Below are 13703 nucleotides of genomic sequence, written 5' to 3'. Positions count from 1 at the left end.
TCAGTGGAGAGCCTCCTTCTCCCTTTCCCTCTGCTGCTTCCCCTGCTTTTCTTTCTCTCTCTGTCAAATAAATAAATGAAATCAGAAAGAGAGAAAGAAAGAAAGTAAGGAAGAAAAGAAAAGAAAGGAAAGGAAAGGAAAGGAAAAAAGAAAAAAGAAAGAAAAGAAAAGAAAAGAAAAGAAAAGAAAAGAAAAGAAAAGAAAAAAAAAGAAAAGAAAAAAGAAAAAAGAAAAGAAACGAAACGAGGATCCCTGGGTGGCGCAGCGGTTTAGTGCCTGCCTTTGGCCCAGGGCACGATCCTGGAGACCCAGGATCGAATCCCACGTTGGGCTCCCGGTGCATGGAGCCTGCTTCTCCCTCTGCCTGTGTCTCTGCCTCTCTCGCTCTCTCTGTGTGACTATCATAAATAAATTAAAAAAAGAAAGGGGGATCCCTGGTTGGCTCAGCGGTTTAGCGCCTGCCTTTGGCCCAGGGCGCGATCCTGGAGTCCCGGGATTGAGTCCCACGTCGGGCTCCCGGCATGGAGCCTGCTTCTCCCTCTGCCTGTGTCTCTGCCTCTCTCTCCTCTCTCTATGACTATCATGAATAAATAATAATAAAAAAAAAATTTAAAAAAAAAAATAAAATAAATAAAAAAAAATAAAAGAAAGAAAGAAAGGAAGAAATAACTTCTTTTTAGTCAGTATGGCTGACCAGGAAAAGTATCATCAGAGAGCCTGGGGGGTGTGGGGGTGGCAACAAATTTCTTAAGGAAGGTTTATTGTTGAAATCTAATTAGCTGTAAATATGTGCCAGCTGGGCTCATTAAGTTGGCAGCACCTTCCATTCCGTGTTTTCTGAGGGAGAAGTGTCGCTCTGTTCCTCCCACCCAGCACTAGGAAGGTTGAGCACCCCCAACCTGGGCCACAGTCTCACTGTCCTGGACCCCATAGCTTCTCAGGCCAGACCCTCACTACCTGCCTGGTGGGCACATCCCTCTCCTAGCCACAGCCCTTTGTGATGGATGTCTAGGGAATACAGGACTCAGTGCAGGACAGAGATGCAAATAGGCTGCTGTCTCCACACTGACTGGCAGGCTTAGAGGGCCATTCAAACAGCCCCCTGTCTGGTTATCCCCAAAACAGACTCTGGGCTGTAGGGCTTGGCCCTCAGGGAAGTCAGGAGGTAGTCTTCACATGAGAAAGATTCTTTTTGCTGCAGGGATGGCTTATAGGGAAGGAAAGGAGAAGGCAGACCTAAGATGTGGAGGGTTGTTCTCTTTTTTTAAAGATTTTCTTTCTTTTTTAAGTAACCTCTGCACCCAATGTGGGGCTCCAACTCATGACCCTGCGATCAAGAGTCACACACTTCTCTGACACAGCCAGTCAGATGTCCCCTGGAGGTCTATTCTAACCTGGGGGAGGCAGCAAGTTGGAGCTGTGGTATGGGAGGAGCAAGGTAGGGGGCACTCAACTTGGTTCAAACCCACAGGACCAGGTGACAGTAAGGAAGGAGCGCAGCTGGATTCTGGCCCATGTGGCCCCTGTGCTAAGGCTGCCAGTGGCTGAAGGGCCAGGCATATCCCATAATCCTGTGTGGTTACCTGTCTGTTGGACAGGTCTTCTGAGTTCAGGCCCACACGAGAACAGCCTGGAGTCTGCAGTGTGGAGACCCAGGGCCAGTTGTGCTGGAGGACTCCCAAATGTCCCTTGCCACTAAATGGCACTTTCATCTTTTCATCCCAGATGCAGCAGGAAAGTTATAGGCACCTGACACACCCAAGGCTAAAGCTAAAAGACACAAAACAGAGAAAATCCAATGGGATGCATCTGCAGACCCCACCTGCTCTGCCCACCCTTTGAGGGGAGAGGAAGAGGTGGGGAGGGGGAAGAGAAGGAAGGATCAGTTCCTTATCCTCCCTTTCTGCAGGACTTACCCCTGGACACAAAGCCCTGACACTTCATGAAGTCCAGAGCCCCTAGCTTGAGCCACACCTGACAATCTCTCACCACACCAGGTTGGGATCTGGGCTTTGGGGCCAAAGTGGGGAGGAGGAGACTCAGGTAGGAAGGTTGGGGGAGAGGCTTCTACTGCCAGATGATGAGGAAGAGCCTACCAGTCCCCAGTGTTAAGAATATTATCCCAAACTTGGAAATTGGGCACAAGGAGCCTTCCCATCCTTGAAGGTCTCCCTGGAGGTACCTTTGCTGATATTCTTGAAGTTACAGGTTAATGTGGTGTAGACATCTATCCTACCAGACATAGAGGACTTCTATCCTGGAGAAACACGATCTTACTGCCTCATATGGCATCTGACCTGTACTCCCTCAAAGCCTCCCTCAAACCTGCTGGTTTTCCCACTGGCGAACTAAACAAACACTCGACATGTGCTCACTCTGCATTTTTTTGGAAGTCATGCTTTTTGCCTTGAAAATCATATTTTGATATGAGATATTAGAATATATGCCTCCATTGCTCAGATCTTGGTAGGATGCTGTCACCATTGATTTTGGGAAAAGATGATATCATTATCTGGATATTGGAGAGGTGCCATCTTTGTTATTCATTCATTTGGCTAACATATCTTTACAGAGTACACACTCTGTGCCAGGTACTACTCCTGGACAAAATGGAGTTCACATTCTAGTGTAGTGGACAGACATCGAGTGGTATAAGTAGGTACAGAAGTCATGTGTTGCAGGGTGCCCAGCTGGCTCAGTTGGTATAGCGTGCAACTCTCAATCTCAGGGTTGTAAGTTTGAGCCCATGTTGGGTATAAAGATTACTTAAAAATAAAGTCTAAACCAAAAAAAAAAAAAAGAAAAAAAAGAAAGGCATGTGTTGCCAGGGATAAGTACAAAGAAGAAAAGAGCAGGAAAGGGGGATGTAAATCCTAAAGAGTCCCAGGCAGAGGCCACAGGTGCTGCAAAACCCTGGGGCAGGAGTGTGTCTACACATACGGGAGGCAGTAAGGCTGGTGAGTGGATGTGGAGAAGCAGGGCATGAAGATGGCTACTGGAGACACTATGCTGGAGACACTATGGAGACACTGGAGACACTATTCCCCCAGGAGGGGCTGACCTGATTTTGCTCAGGCCTAACAGGATCATCAGGACAGTTGCATGAAGTAGAAGACCTCAGGTCAGGAAGGGAGCTGGAGATCAATTAGGAGCTTCTCTGAAAATCCAGAGAAAATGTGGTGTTGGTGAGGAGTCAGTGCCAGGAGAGGTGTTGGATATATCAGGGAGCTAGAGCTGTAGTAGGGCCTGATAGGCCAGGGTGGAGAGTGGACTCCTAGTGTCAAGGGTGGCAGCAGAATGCTGGTCTGGGGAGTCCAAGAAAGATGTAGGGGAGGCAAGGGGCTTCAGTCAGGCCCAGACACCAGGCAGAGACTGCCCCATTTGTCTAAACAGAAAAGTTAGTATAACAACTTGTTCACCAGGTGTCAGAGAGGGGAAAGTCATAGGAGAACATGGGGACACTACAGTGGGGCAGGAGGTTGGGCAGCAGAGAAGAGGCTAGGGCTAGAGAGGGTAGAAGTGGGACAAAAGTGGTCCAGAGGGAGGTGGCCAACCCTACTCATGCCTCTGTGGTCAGGACCTCCTGGTGGTGGGAGGGATGGGGGAGGACTCCAGGGTAGGTGTGAAACTGAGATCCACAGTCAAAACCCAATACTATAGGATTCAGGAACTTGGTTATAGACATATTGCACCTGAAATGTCTGTTAGATTTAAAATCCGGTGAGGGATATGGCCTGCAGTTCATGGATAAGTCCAGGCTGGGGTTACCATTTGGGATGTCATTAGCAGGAGACTGTGTGAGGCATGCAAGGGAGTGGGTAAGGAGAGGGTAAGGAGTCATGCAGAAATCAGAAAGGCAGAAGGAGTGGCAGTGAGGCGGAGGGCAATCAGGGGTTGATATGGCTAAGAAGCCAGAGAGGGATGTGTAGCCACCCTAGTCACTACTGAATCAACCGCAGGGACATCCTGGTGACCTTGCCGAGCTTGGTCTCCACAGTCTTGGGGCAGACTGAGAGAGTTTGAGAAAGCAGAGGAGAGAAACTGGATTCACACGGTAGATGGTTGTCCCAGGAGCTTCGCCATAGAGAAGCAGCAGTAGGTGGAGAGTGAAGTGGGGACCTGATAAGTTGGTGTTGTGTTGTGCTTTTCTAACATGAGCAGCATAATGGGAACAGACTCACAGGGAGAGGAACTGAGGATGCAGAGAGAGCGGAGGGTGCCAGCTACCTGCCTAGTGCAGAGCACAGGGGCTCAACCAGGGGACATTATGTTCTGCAGGCCTCTACATCCTTGGCTTCATGTTAGGTGAGACCAGGATAGGGAAGAGGCACTGCGGGCCCAAGGAGGACCACCAGTGTGCTAAGAGCACATTGGGGAGTGGCCAGGGGATGTGAGGTGCCTGGGCAGCATCAGGGCCACCTGAGGCCCATGGTCCAGAATGCAAGGCAAGGATGATCAGTGGTTTGGAGCATCTCTGGCCACATGCAGCTGCAGGATGTCAGAGGGTTCATGTGACTGACGGAGAAACATGGCCACGGCATGTTATTCTTGAATCTGGCTGGCCTTGTTTCAGCTGATGCAATGTTGCAGAAGTTTCACTTTGTGAGTTCTGGAGCTCAGGCCTCAAGAGACCCCGAGTGTCCACTTCACCCTTCTGAAATGTTAACCAAGCCAAATGAGGAAGCTGGTCCAGCTTGGGCAGGATGGGGCCACGTGGCAGAGAGCCAGAAGTCCGGAGACCGCAACTCTAGTGTCCATATGTGGTGCCACTTCCCTCCTGGCAGGCCAGCGGACAACTGACAGCAGGTGCATGAGGGAGGCCCCAAGGAAGCCACAGCACCACCCAGATCCTACAACTGTGCAAAGGAACAGGCAGAGGACTATGAAGCCACAAAGATAGCTGGAATTTAACCCAGGCTGTGGTTTGGCCTAGAGAATATGATGAAGCAACAGGAGGGAGCAAGGGTTAGGGAGCAGGCCCCATGGCTGGCCAGATAAGGTTCTCTTGATACAGAGGGGAAAGGATGTCAGGGGATGAGGAAGCACCAGCCTGGGTCTTATCCAGGGACTGCCAATCTTAGCAGGGCTGAAGGAGAGTGGGAGACACGAGCTGTGAAGCTGTGAAGTCAGCAGGGAATGTGATGCTTGAGGTTAGCCCGGGGAAGGGTTGCATTCGGGAGAAGGACCCTGGCCAGGGAAGTGAGGGGCCAAGTGGGGAGGTAAAAGGACTGCTGAAGGGGAGGACGTCCAGAAGGTTGGAGAATCATCTTTGTGGATTTTGAAATTACCAGGAACCGTGGCAGGAGTGCTTGGGGAAAGTGACAGAGGATCAGGAATAAAACACATAGTGGGGACGCCTGGGTGCCTCAGCGGTTGAACGCCTGCCCTTGGTCCAGGGCATGATCCTGGAGTCCCAGGATCGAGTCCCGCATCAGGCTCCCTGAGCGGAGACTGCTTCTCCCTCTGCCTGTGTCTCTGCCTCTCTGTGTCTCTCATGAATAAATAAACAGAATCTTAAAAAAACAAAACAAAACAAAACACAAAGGGATTGAGAGAAGCCCCAGGCGCAGAGACAACTTCAGCAAGGTGAGGTGTGACAATACAAGGTTGACAGCTGGGGCTTTTGTGGTAGAGAAGAGAGTGGTCTGGAAGTTACACAGAGGAAGGGCAAGGAAGCTCACCTCTCTCCAGGTGTAGTGGTCCAAGAAGAGGGAGCAGCACCCCTAGGAGCCATCCCACACAGACAGGGGTTGGGAGAAATTTCACCACTTCCCAAGGTGGAGAGATATGACTTTCCGGATCTGGAGAGGTGTCAACACTCAGATTTTGGAGAAAGATATTAATAACGCCCAGACCATGGGGAAGATGCTATCACTCACCATGTGTTTGGGGGGGGGGGTGCCCTGCCCACTCTTCAGGTAGCTGAGGGAAAGTGTGCCGGTTCCATGGCCTGTAAGGGTGGAAGATGCCCCCTTGGCCAAGAAGATGAGGACCATCCTGGAACCTGAAACCTCATCATCAGCAAGCTGTGCTCCTGGCCTCTGCCTGGGTCCTGGGCATTTGTTTCCCTCATTGATATCTTGCATCCTGGATCCATCAGCCCTGACCTTTGTCACTTGCTGGATTCTGGCAAACAGTGACTCAGCCCCCAGATCCCACTTTGCAGCAGAGAACCAACAACAGTTCTAGCTTAGTCACTTGACAGCTCTGGCCCCAGCTGCCTGAGTCGATGGGCTGCTGCCTCTTGGCAGGAGAAGAGGTAGCAGACTCTAAGGAGGGCACATGGGAAGACAGGAGCAGGTGGTGGCCTATGGTATCTCCTATGTTCTGGAATCCATGTGCCAAAGGAATGTGAGGGGCAGGGTGTAAATGCAGGTGCCATCTTCCTGTCAGAGGTTGGGAGGCAGGATGCACACAAACAGCATTTCACAGGCTCTCAAGTGACACTGGCTGAATGTTGTCATAAGGAATGCTTTTATGGTGGCCGATGTGAGACCTCCTCCCCCATAAGGCTAGAGCCCCCTGTCTGGCCTAGAAGATATCTCCATCTTTCCTCACAAACTCCCCCACTGACTTTCCTGCTTTGCTCCCCACCCTATGGTCATCAGTGGGCCCTGCGGACATCCCCTGAACCATCAGCCATCTGGGGCGTGGCCCACTCAGGCCTGGGTCCAGGAAAACAGACAGCTGGCCTTTGATGGCTCCCAAGAAGCATTCATCAGACAGAAAGCCAGGGTTCAAAGGCCCTGTAAATGCAGGAGAAAATAAGGAATAAGGACAGGGAAGGAGGAGTGGGTGGAAAAAACCACTGTCCCTGGGTTTAGGCCTTGGTTCATCCCAGGTAGTCTAGTTACTACTGCTCTGAAACAACTGACCCTGAAATGTCATAGTAAACAACTGTCCTACTCTGGGAACCAAGAATTGGAACAGAGCACACAGGGGCAGCCGATCAGATGTGAAATAGGTGGCATGGCAATTTCAGGTTGGGATCATTTGGAGGTGTTTCGCTCATGTGTTTGGAAGCTGAGACTGACCACTGGGCTGCTGGCTGTGACACCTACACAAGGCCTTTCCATGGGACCTCTCCTTGTGGCCTATCCATGAGGCCAGCTGGTGCTTCCTTACAGAGGCAGTCTGTGGGACAAGGGCCTAGAGGGTCATGACCAGACAGATAATGGGGATGTAGGTGATGAGGACATTGGGAAAGCATACCATGCTCTGGCCTAGAGAGGGCTCCTTGCTGGGACTGATGCTGGGAAGGCCAAGATACAGGCCCCTGGACACCCTGGGTGGAGGGCTTCTTTCCTTCTCTGGCAGGCCTCTGAGGATGAGCCGAGGAGGTGCTCAGAGTGTGGAGAGCACTGGGAGGCATATCTTCCCTCTGTTCCCACCTGCTTCTCTGGGGCAGTTTCAGGGCAGCTGACACGTCCCCAGTTCTCACTGCATGCTGGGTACCTTTAAAGTAGGCTCTCATTTATCTTACCAATAATCCTGGGATAAATAGAAAGGTGACTCATTTTACAGATGAGGAAGCAGGTACAGGAAGGTAAATCAGCCCATCTAACAACTAGTGAGGGAAAGAATGGGCAAGAACGTCGCTGTCAGGCCTCTCCTTCCAGTCTGGCCGCCTGCCAGAACCCACCTGGCCAAGCGGCTGCGCCCCGACCACTCCCAAGAGGAGGAGGAGGCGCCGGTGGCCACTGGGGGCGCTCGCGGGCTCCCGGCCTCTGCAATCCCGGCGACCTCCTAGATGGCAGGACTGGTTCCAGCTTGCGCCCGTCCGAAAAGCGTTCCCAGGGCTTTTTGGGCTACGGTGGCAGCTCTTCAGATTCCTGCCTGACCCCAACGGCTTTCCAACGCCCCCTCCACTCCCGTACGCTCCTCTGGGCGGGAAAGGGGAACCGGTAGCCTCATCTAGATGCCTGTGCAGAAGGGATCGCAGGCAGGCAGCGGAGCCCAGCAGGGGGAGGGCATCGGTGGAGGGCAGGCAAGGACTTTGCTTGACCCTAGACTACAGTCAGTCTCGGAAAGGAAAAGTGGCTTCTGGATGGGGGCCCAGAGTGGGACCCGGAAATGGGTGTTGGGGCAAGGGCCAGCCGTGGACACTCACTATGGAGACCCACAGCAGTCGAGCTGACCTGACCCTTCGAGGCTCGCCATCCGCTCACTCCATTGCTCAGAAAAGCTCCCCCCGCCCCAGGCTCTCCCACAGCCCTCCCGGGGCCCAAAGCCTCCAGGTCCCCATGCCTCTGCCTGCCCCTTCCCCTCCTCCCTCAGCTCCTGGGGTCCCTTCCCCATCCTGGGGGTGCCATGCCCTCCCCCTGAGGCTCTGCAGAGCTGCCGTCTCCCTAGAGGATTCCATCTCAGAGAAGACTTCCCCACCACCCAGTCAAAAGAAGGGTTTCCTCTCCCCCAGCAGCCTATCCATTTCTTTCCATCGCTTACAACGGACTGATTATTTTGCTTGGCAATTCCTCCAGCACCAGATTAGAAGCCCCAGCACCTGGCCAGCCCCACTGTGGGACTCCGGAAACGTCTATGGGAAACCACACTGCTGCCAGGCGACAGTGGACTGTGGACTGTTAGTATGCAAAGACTATGGCCCTGCAACCTAATTCAAAATGAAAACAATATCGAACAGGAAAATAACATAGTCCTGTTTCTCTCACTGTGCCACTTTGGAAGAAACAGATATTAACAGTTGCTCCTCATTTTTTTGAGCTGGTGCTTAGCCTACTGTTGAGTAATCTAAAAGAGTGTGACATTACCAGCCCGGTGACATTACCTCATCTGGCTTGTGTGATCACTGACCTTCAGCCTGAGATATCGCCTCATTATCTGGTGGCATTGCCAGCCTGGCCAGTGACATCTTCCAGCCTGATTGGTGACATCACCAACCTGTCCAGCAATATCACCCTCAACGGTTCTATGCCTTAGTGCACTTGTCCTGCGACTCCCTGGCTGCCTCAAGACTGTAGCCAGCCGGTCTCTCTCCTGCCCCGGGGCCGGTGTGCCACGTTCACCATGTCACAGGCCTGGGGTAGGTGTGCAGGCAGTGGGGGTCCCGTGAGGCTGTTCTGAGCCCCTCGGCCCCGGACGGGAACCCGGGATGGCGAGGGAGAACGGAAGAGGCGCGTGGGCCGAGGCTCGCCTGCTCCTCCGAGGCCTGGCCCACCTCCCCTGGCGCGTTCTCCTTTCAGATTTCCCGCGCCGCCCTCCGCGAGCTCCGCGCCCTCCTCCCATCCCCGCCTCGCGGGGCCTGAAGGAGCGCCTCGCGACTCCGCCCAGCCAGGGAGGTCCGCTGCCCGGAGCGGTCGGAAGAGGCCCCGTCCGGGCGCCCAGGTCGAGCTGCGGCAGCGGAGGAGGGGGCGCGGCGATTTTCCCGCTTCATCCCCGCGCAGCTGGAGGCTTTTGTCGCGCGCTGGATCGGTGGGCCGGGAGCCGGGGCGGGGCTGACATTGGGCGGGGGCGGCGGCCGGGGGCGGGGGGGGGGGGGGGGGTGGCAGGCGGGTGGAGCGCAGCCTCTCATTGGCTGGTGAGAGTGTGGGAAAGAATGCCGAGCCCGGTTCACACAGCCGGCGGCCGCGCTGCCTTAAATAGCCGGGCGGCTGGCAAGTCTGCGCGCGGGCCTGCAGCCTGACACCCCAGCGAGGGGAGCGGGGGACGCCGCGCGCGCGCCCGCCCGCCGCCGGCGGCGCACCCCGCCTGGCCCCGGAGGCGCACCATGCCTGCGGACACCCCAGGGAAGCCGAGGGCCTCGCCGCTGGCAGGAGCGCCGGCCAGCGCTAGCCGAACCCCGAATAAGCCCCGGAGCGCGGCGGAGCACCGAAAGGTGGGGAGCCGGCGGGGCGGGGCGGGGGGCGGGGGGCGGGGGGTGGGGCGGATGGACGCGGGACTCAGCCACAGCCCGATCCACAGTCCTCCAAGCCGGTCATGGAGAAGCGGCGCCGAGCGCGCATCAACGAAAGCCTCGCGCAGCTCAAGACCCTCATCCTGGACGCTTTCAGGAAGGATGTAAGTCGGGGTCGGGAGGGGAGGCCGAGGGGCGGAGGTGCGGACCCGCAAGTCTTGGCGCACTACTGGCTTGCAAGCCGCCCACCACCGCCCTCCCCCCAGAGCTCCCGCCATTCGAAGCTGGAGAAAGCGGACATCCTGGAGATGACCGTGAGGCACTTGCAGAGCCTGCGGCGGGTGCAGGTGACAGGTGAGGCGCGGGCAGCAGCGGCGTGTGGGAGGGAGGTGGCCGGGAGGCGTCCCCGGACCGCCGCGGCGGGAACCGACCGCCTGTCCCCTGCCGCCCCGCAGCCGCGCTCAGCGCCGACCCCGCGGTCCTGGGCAAGTACCGCGCCGGCTTCAACGAGTGTCTCGCGGAGGTGAATCGCTTCTTGGCCGGCTGCGAGGGCGTCCCGGCCGAAGTGCGCTCTCGCCTGCTCGGCCACCTGGCGGCCTGCCTGGGCCAGTTGGGGCCCTCGCGCCGCCCCGCCCCGGCACCCCCCGCTGCAGAGGCCCGCGCGCCCGAGGTCTACGCGGCTTGCCCGCCGCTCCCGGCTTTCGACGGCCCCTTCCCCCTGCTGCGCCCCGGGTACGCCTTCGCGCTGCGGCTCCCGCCGGGCCTGACCGGGACGCCCCGCACCGTCCCTAGGGCGGGGCTGCAGAACCGGGGCGCGCCCTGGAGGCCTTGGCTGCGCTGAGGCTGCACACGGTTCTGGGGCCGTGGCCTTTGCTGAGAGCGTGCCTGAGAATATTTGTTTCCAGAGGCCGCGTGGAGGGAGCTTTGATCTTTTCTTTGTGAAGACTCTAGGGTGGCGTTTCTTTCAGCCCTTAGTTCTGGGGCTCTGCTGGTTACTTTGTGCCAGACTTCTGGGGCAGGACTGCGGGTGGCCCTTCCCCCAGGCTCTGTACCCTGCCTTTCCTCTACCCCAAGGCTTGGCCGATGTGCCTGCCTCTGTGGAGGAGCCAGCGACCCTCCTGGAAGCACTAGGAATGTGAGAAGCCACTGAGGAGGCCCAGAAAAGCGACTAGTCATCACATTTTCTGGAATGTATCCCAATGTCAGCAGTCTTGGCGGCATCATTGGGCAAGGTTGGTTTGTTTGTGTTTTAAAGTACTTTACCCTACTCTCACTCCTGTGGACCTTAGAAGGTGGAAACATTGTCACTTCTTGTCCTGGGCTGCTGAGCTGTGGGGAGAGGTGATCATAGCCTGAAGCTTCTGGCTTGGTGCACTGGTTCTGGCTTGGTCCACTTCCTACTTTGTTCTTATGGTTCAACAAAAAGCTGCCTGGACTGAGCCTGCCCCAGGGCAGTGTGCACAGGAGAGCCAACAGGAGAGACTGGCTGAGTCCTGAGGACAGGGAACTGGGGCAAGACTGGCCAAGAGCACTTAATGTCAGGGCTTGTGTGTGGGGGTACTGTCCCACCAGAGTCCAGTCCTGCTGTGTACCCTGGGAGGGGAGGTCTTCTTGGTAGTGGGAAAAGACTGGAGGGTGGTCCTGCGCATGCCTCTGTCCTGAGCACCTGCTGTGTGTCAGCCCTACAGTCCCGGGCAGTAGTGCTGGGCAGCATTGGACATCAGCCCTGGAGTCACTGTCCCAGTTCACAGGTCTCCCTCAGCTGCTGCTGGGGGCTATGCTCCAGTTACAATGAGAGGGTGATCTGAGTCATACAAGTTCAGACTGGAGTGTCTCACCCTGAGCCCATCAGAGGTTGAGCCAAGATTCATTTCCCTACTGCAGATAAGTTCATCAGATGGTAGCCTGCCGCCTACCTGGCCAGGGCCCATCAAGGAGAAAGAGGGTGAGTCACTGCTAGAGGTTAGCCTGCTTCTCCTCCAGTGGCTTCCATGGTTGTGTTAGAGGCAGGATTCACCTGGGCCCTCCCGCATTTAGCCATGCTCACCTGGCAGGGATCTCCAGGTCCCTGCCAAGCCATCACTCTTGGCCCTCTGATCTCCTTGCCCATCTTCCCAAGAGTCCAGGGCCTTGGTCAGTGGTCCTAAATGGTGGCAGTTGCTGGGCCAGGTACTATGTCCTTGGACTTTTATACACTCAGTGATCCTGGCCCTAGGGGAGCTTCAGGGTAGTCTCTCCTTCTTCAGAGCTGTGGCACTAGCAGGACTGTCAGGGAGGAATAATTGATTAGGCCTAGAAGGCTCTCTGGGGCAGGAGACCAGCACAGGGTCCATTGCTGAAGCTGGAAGCTCAGTTTGGTTGAGGGAGGAGAGCTGCTGAGGGTCTCAGGGCAGAAGCTTGGGGGAGGGGTGTGGCACTTTGGGATGTGAAGCCTGATGGGTGATTAGGGGGGTGGTTAGGGTCTGTACAAAGTGGGCCCCTCACATTCTGCAGGAAAAAGAGGGATCTTCCTACCTGCGTGGCCACCTGGGGAAATCACCTGGAACTTGGGCCATCATGCTCTCACTACTCCCATGAGAGGGCAGCGGGAACTTGGCCTCCTGGCCCCCACCCACCCATACCTCTTACTTCCTACTTCTGGTCCTCTCAACACTGGCCAAAGGGAGCTGTGCCATGAGGACCCTCAAGGACCTCTCAGGCTCTGTGGGGGACCACACACAGTCCCACAGACAGGCAAGCTCCCTGGTGCTCTGTCCCTTTGAATCAGCCTCCCTGCTGGTGCTGTCTCCTTACTCTCCCCCTGGAGGCAGCCACTGTGGGCTCCAGAGGCTAAGGCTGTATCTGTGTCACTCCCTTTGTTCCTAGCACCTGCTTGGGACACTTAAGTTCATAGTGACCTGATTGATTAAATGAAAGTCAGAGTCTGGAGGTTTGGGAGAGTTTTTGAAGTATAGTTGACATACAGTGTTGTATTAATTTCAGGTGTACAAGGTAGTGATTCGACCATTGCGTACATTAGACGGTGCTCATCACCATGAGTAGTCACCATCTGTTAGGGCGCAAAGTTATTGTAGTATTACTGACCATATACCCTATTTCTCATCTTTGTGACTTATTTATTATATACCAGGAAGTTTCTACCTCCTAATTCCCTTTTGCCTGTTTCACCCACCACCACGACCCCCTTCACCTTTCCTCTGAGAACCACCAGTTTGTTTTCTGTATTTAGGAGTATTTTTTTAAAGATTTTATTTTTAAGTAAACTCTACATCCAGCATGGGGCTTGAGCTCACAACCCCAAGATCAGGGATTGTATGCTCAACCGACTAAGTCAGCCACGCACCCCAAGACTCTATTTTTTGTTTGTTCATTTGTCTTGTTTTATAGATTTCCATGTTAAGTAAAAACATACAGTATTTATCTTTTTCCGTCTGAATTATTATTTCACTTAGTGTAATATCTTCTAGGTCTATCCATGTTGTTATAAATGGCAAGATTTCTTTCTTTTTTAAGACTGAGAACGGTGTCAATCTTGCTTCCATCAGAGAGGTCCGAGGACACACAGCTCAAGCTGAAGCTGGCTTCCTCCCCAGGCCACTTCTTGCCTCCAGCTGTGGAAGGGCCCCCACCCTGACCCACACTCAGCCTGGACACCTGCCTAATCCAGCTGACCTCCTCAAGTGCTTTTGTACAGGCCTCAGTGGGGGGAGTTAGGGCCTAATATGTAGAGTAATTGCCCTCACACCAGGGGTTCTCCTTTCTACCCTCCCGCTCTTCCACCCATTTCCTACCCACCTACCCCCTTCACTGCCCCTAGATGGGCTTCTGGTTACTCCCCTATCCCTGACCTCCT

General features: G+C 54.9%; 1 protein-coding gene across 1 annotated transcript; it reads left to right on the top strand.

Annotated features, from left to right (window-relative positions):
- The first annotated feature begins 8903 nt into the window (after positions 1–8903).
- On the top strand, positions 8904–13275 carry HES4 (hes family bHLH transcription factor 4). The gene is made up of 5 exons (XM_041772232.1): positions 8904–9040; positions 9201–9832; positions 9919–10014; positions 10117–10204; positions 10306–13275. The coding sequence occupies exons 2-5, from the start codon at positions 9725–9727 to the stop codon at positions 10689–10691; spliced, it is 678 nt and encodes a 225-aa protein (XP_041628166.1). The 5' UTR covers positions 8904–9040; positions 9201–9724; the 3' UTR covers positions 10692–13275.
- The last annotated feature ends 428 nt before the right edge of the window (positions 13276–13703 follow it).

Source organism: Vulpes lagopus, chromosome 10 (genome assembly GCF_018345385.1).
Source record: "Vulpes lagopus strain Blue_001 chromosome 10, ASM1834538v1, whole genome shotgun sequence".
Lineage (NCBI taxonomy): Eukaryota > Metazoa > Chordata > Mammalia > Carnivora > Canidae > Vulpes > Vulpes lagopus.
The sequence above is the reverse complement of the archived record's forward strand: the minus strand, read 5'-3'. Positions and strand labels throughout refer to the sequence as shown.

What these genes read in the sequence shown, in the direction of transcription:
- HES4 (XM_041772232.1), top strand. Translation starts at nt 9,725, where the DNA reads ATGCCTGCGGACACCCCAGGGAAGCCGAGGGCCTCGCCGCTGGCAGGA. An exon ending in TGGACGCTTTCAGGAAGGAT is followed by an intron (nt 10,015 to 10,116) that starts GTAAGTCGGGGT and finishes CCCTCCCCCCAG; the next exon opens with AGCTCCCGCCATTCGAAGCT. An exon ending in GCGGCGGGTGCAGGTGACAG is followed by an intron (nt 10,205 to 10,305) that starts GTGAGGCGCGGG and finishes GCCGCCCCGCAG; the next exon opens with CCGCGCTCAGCGCCGACCCC.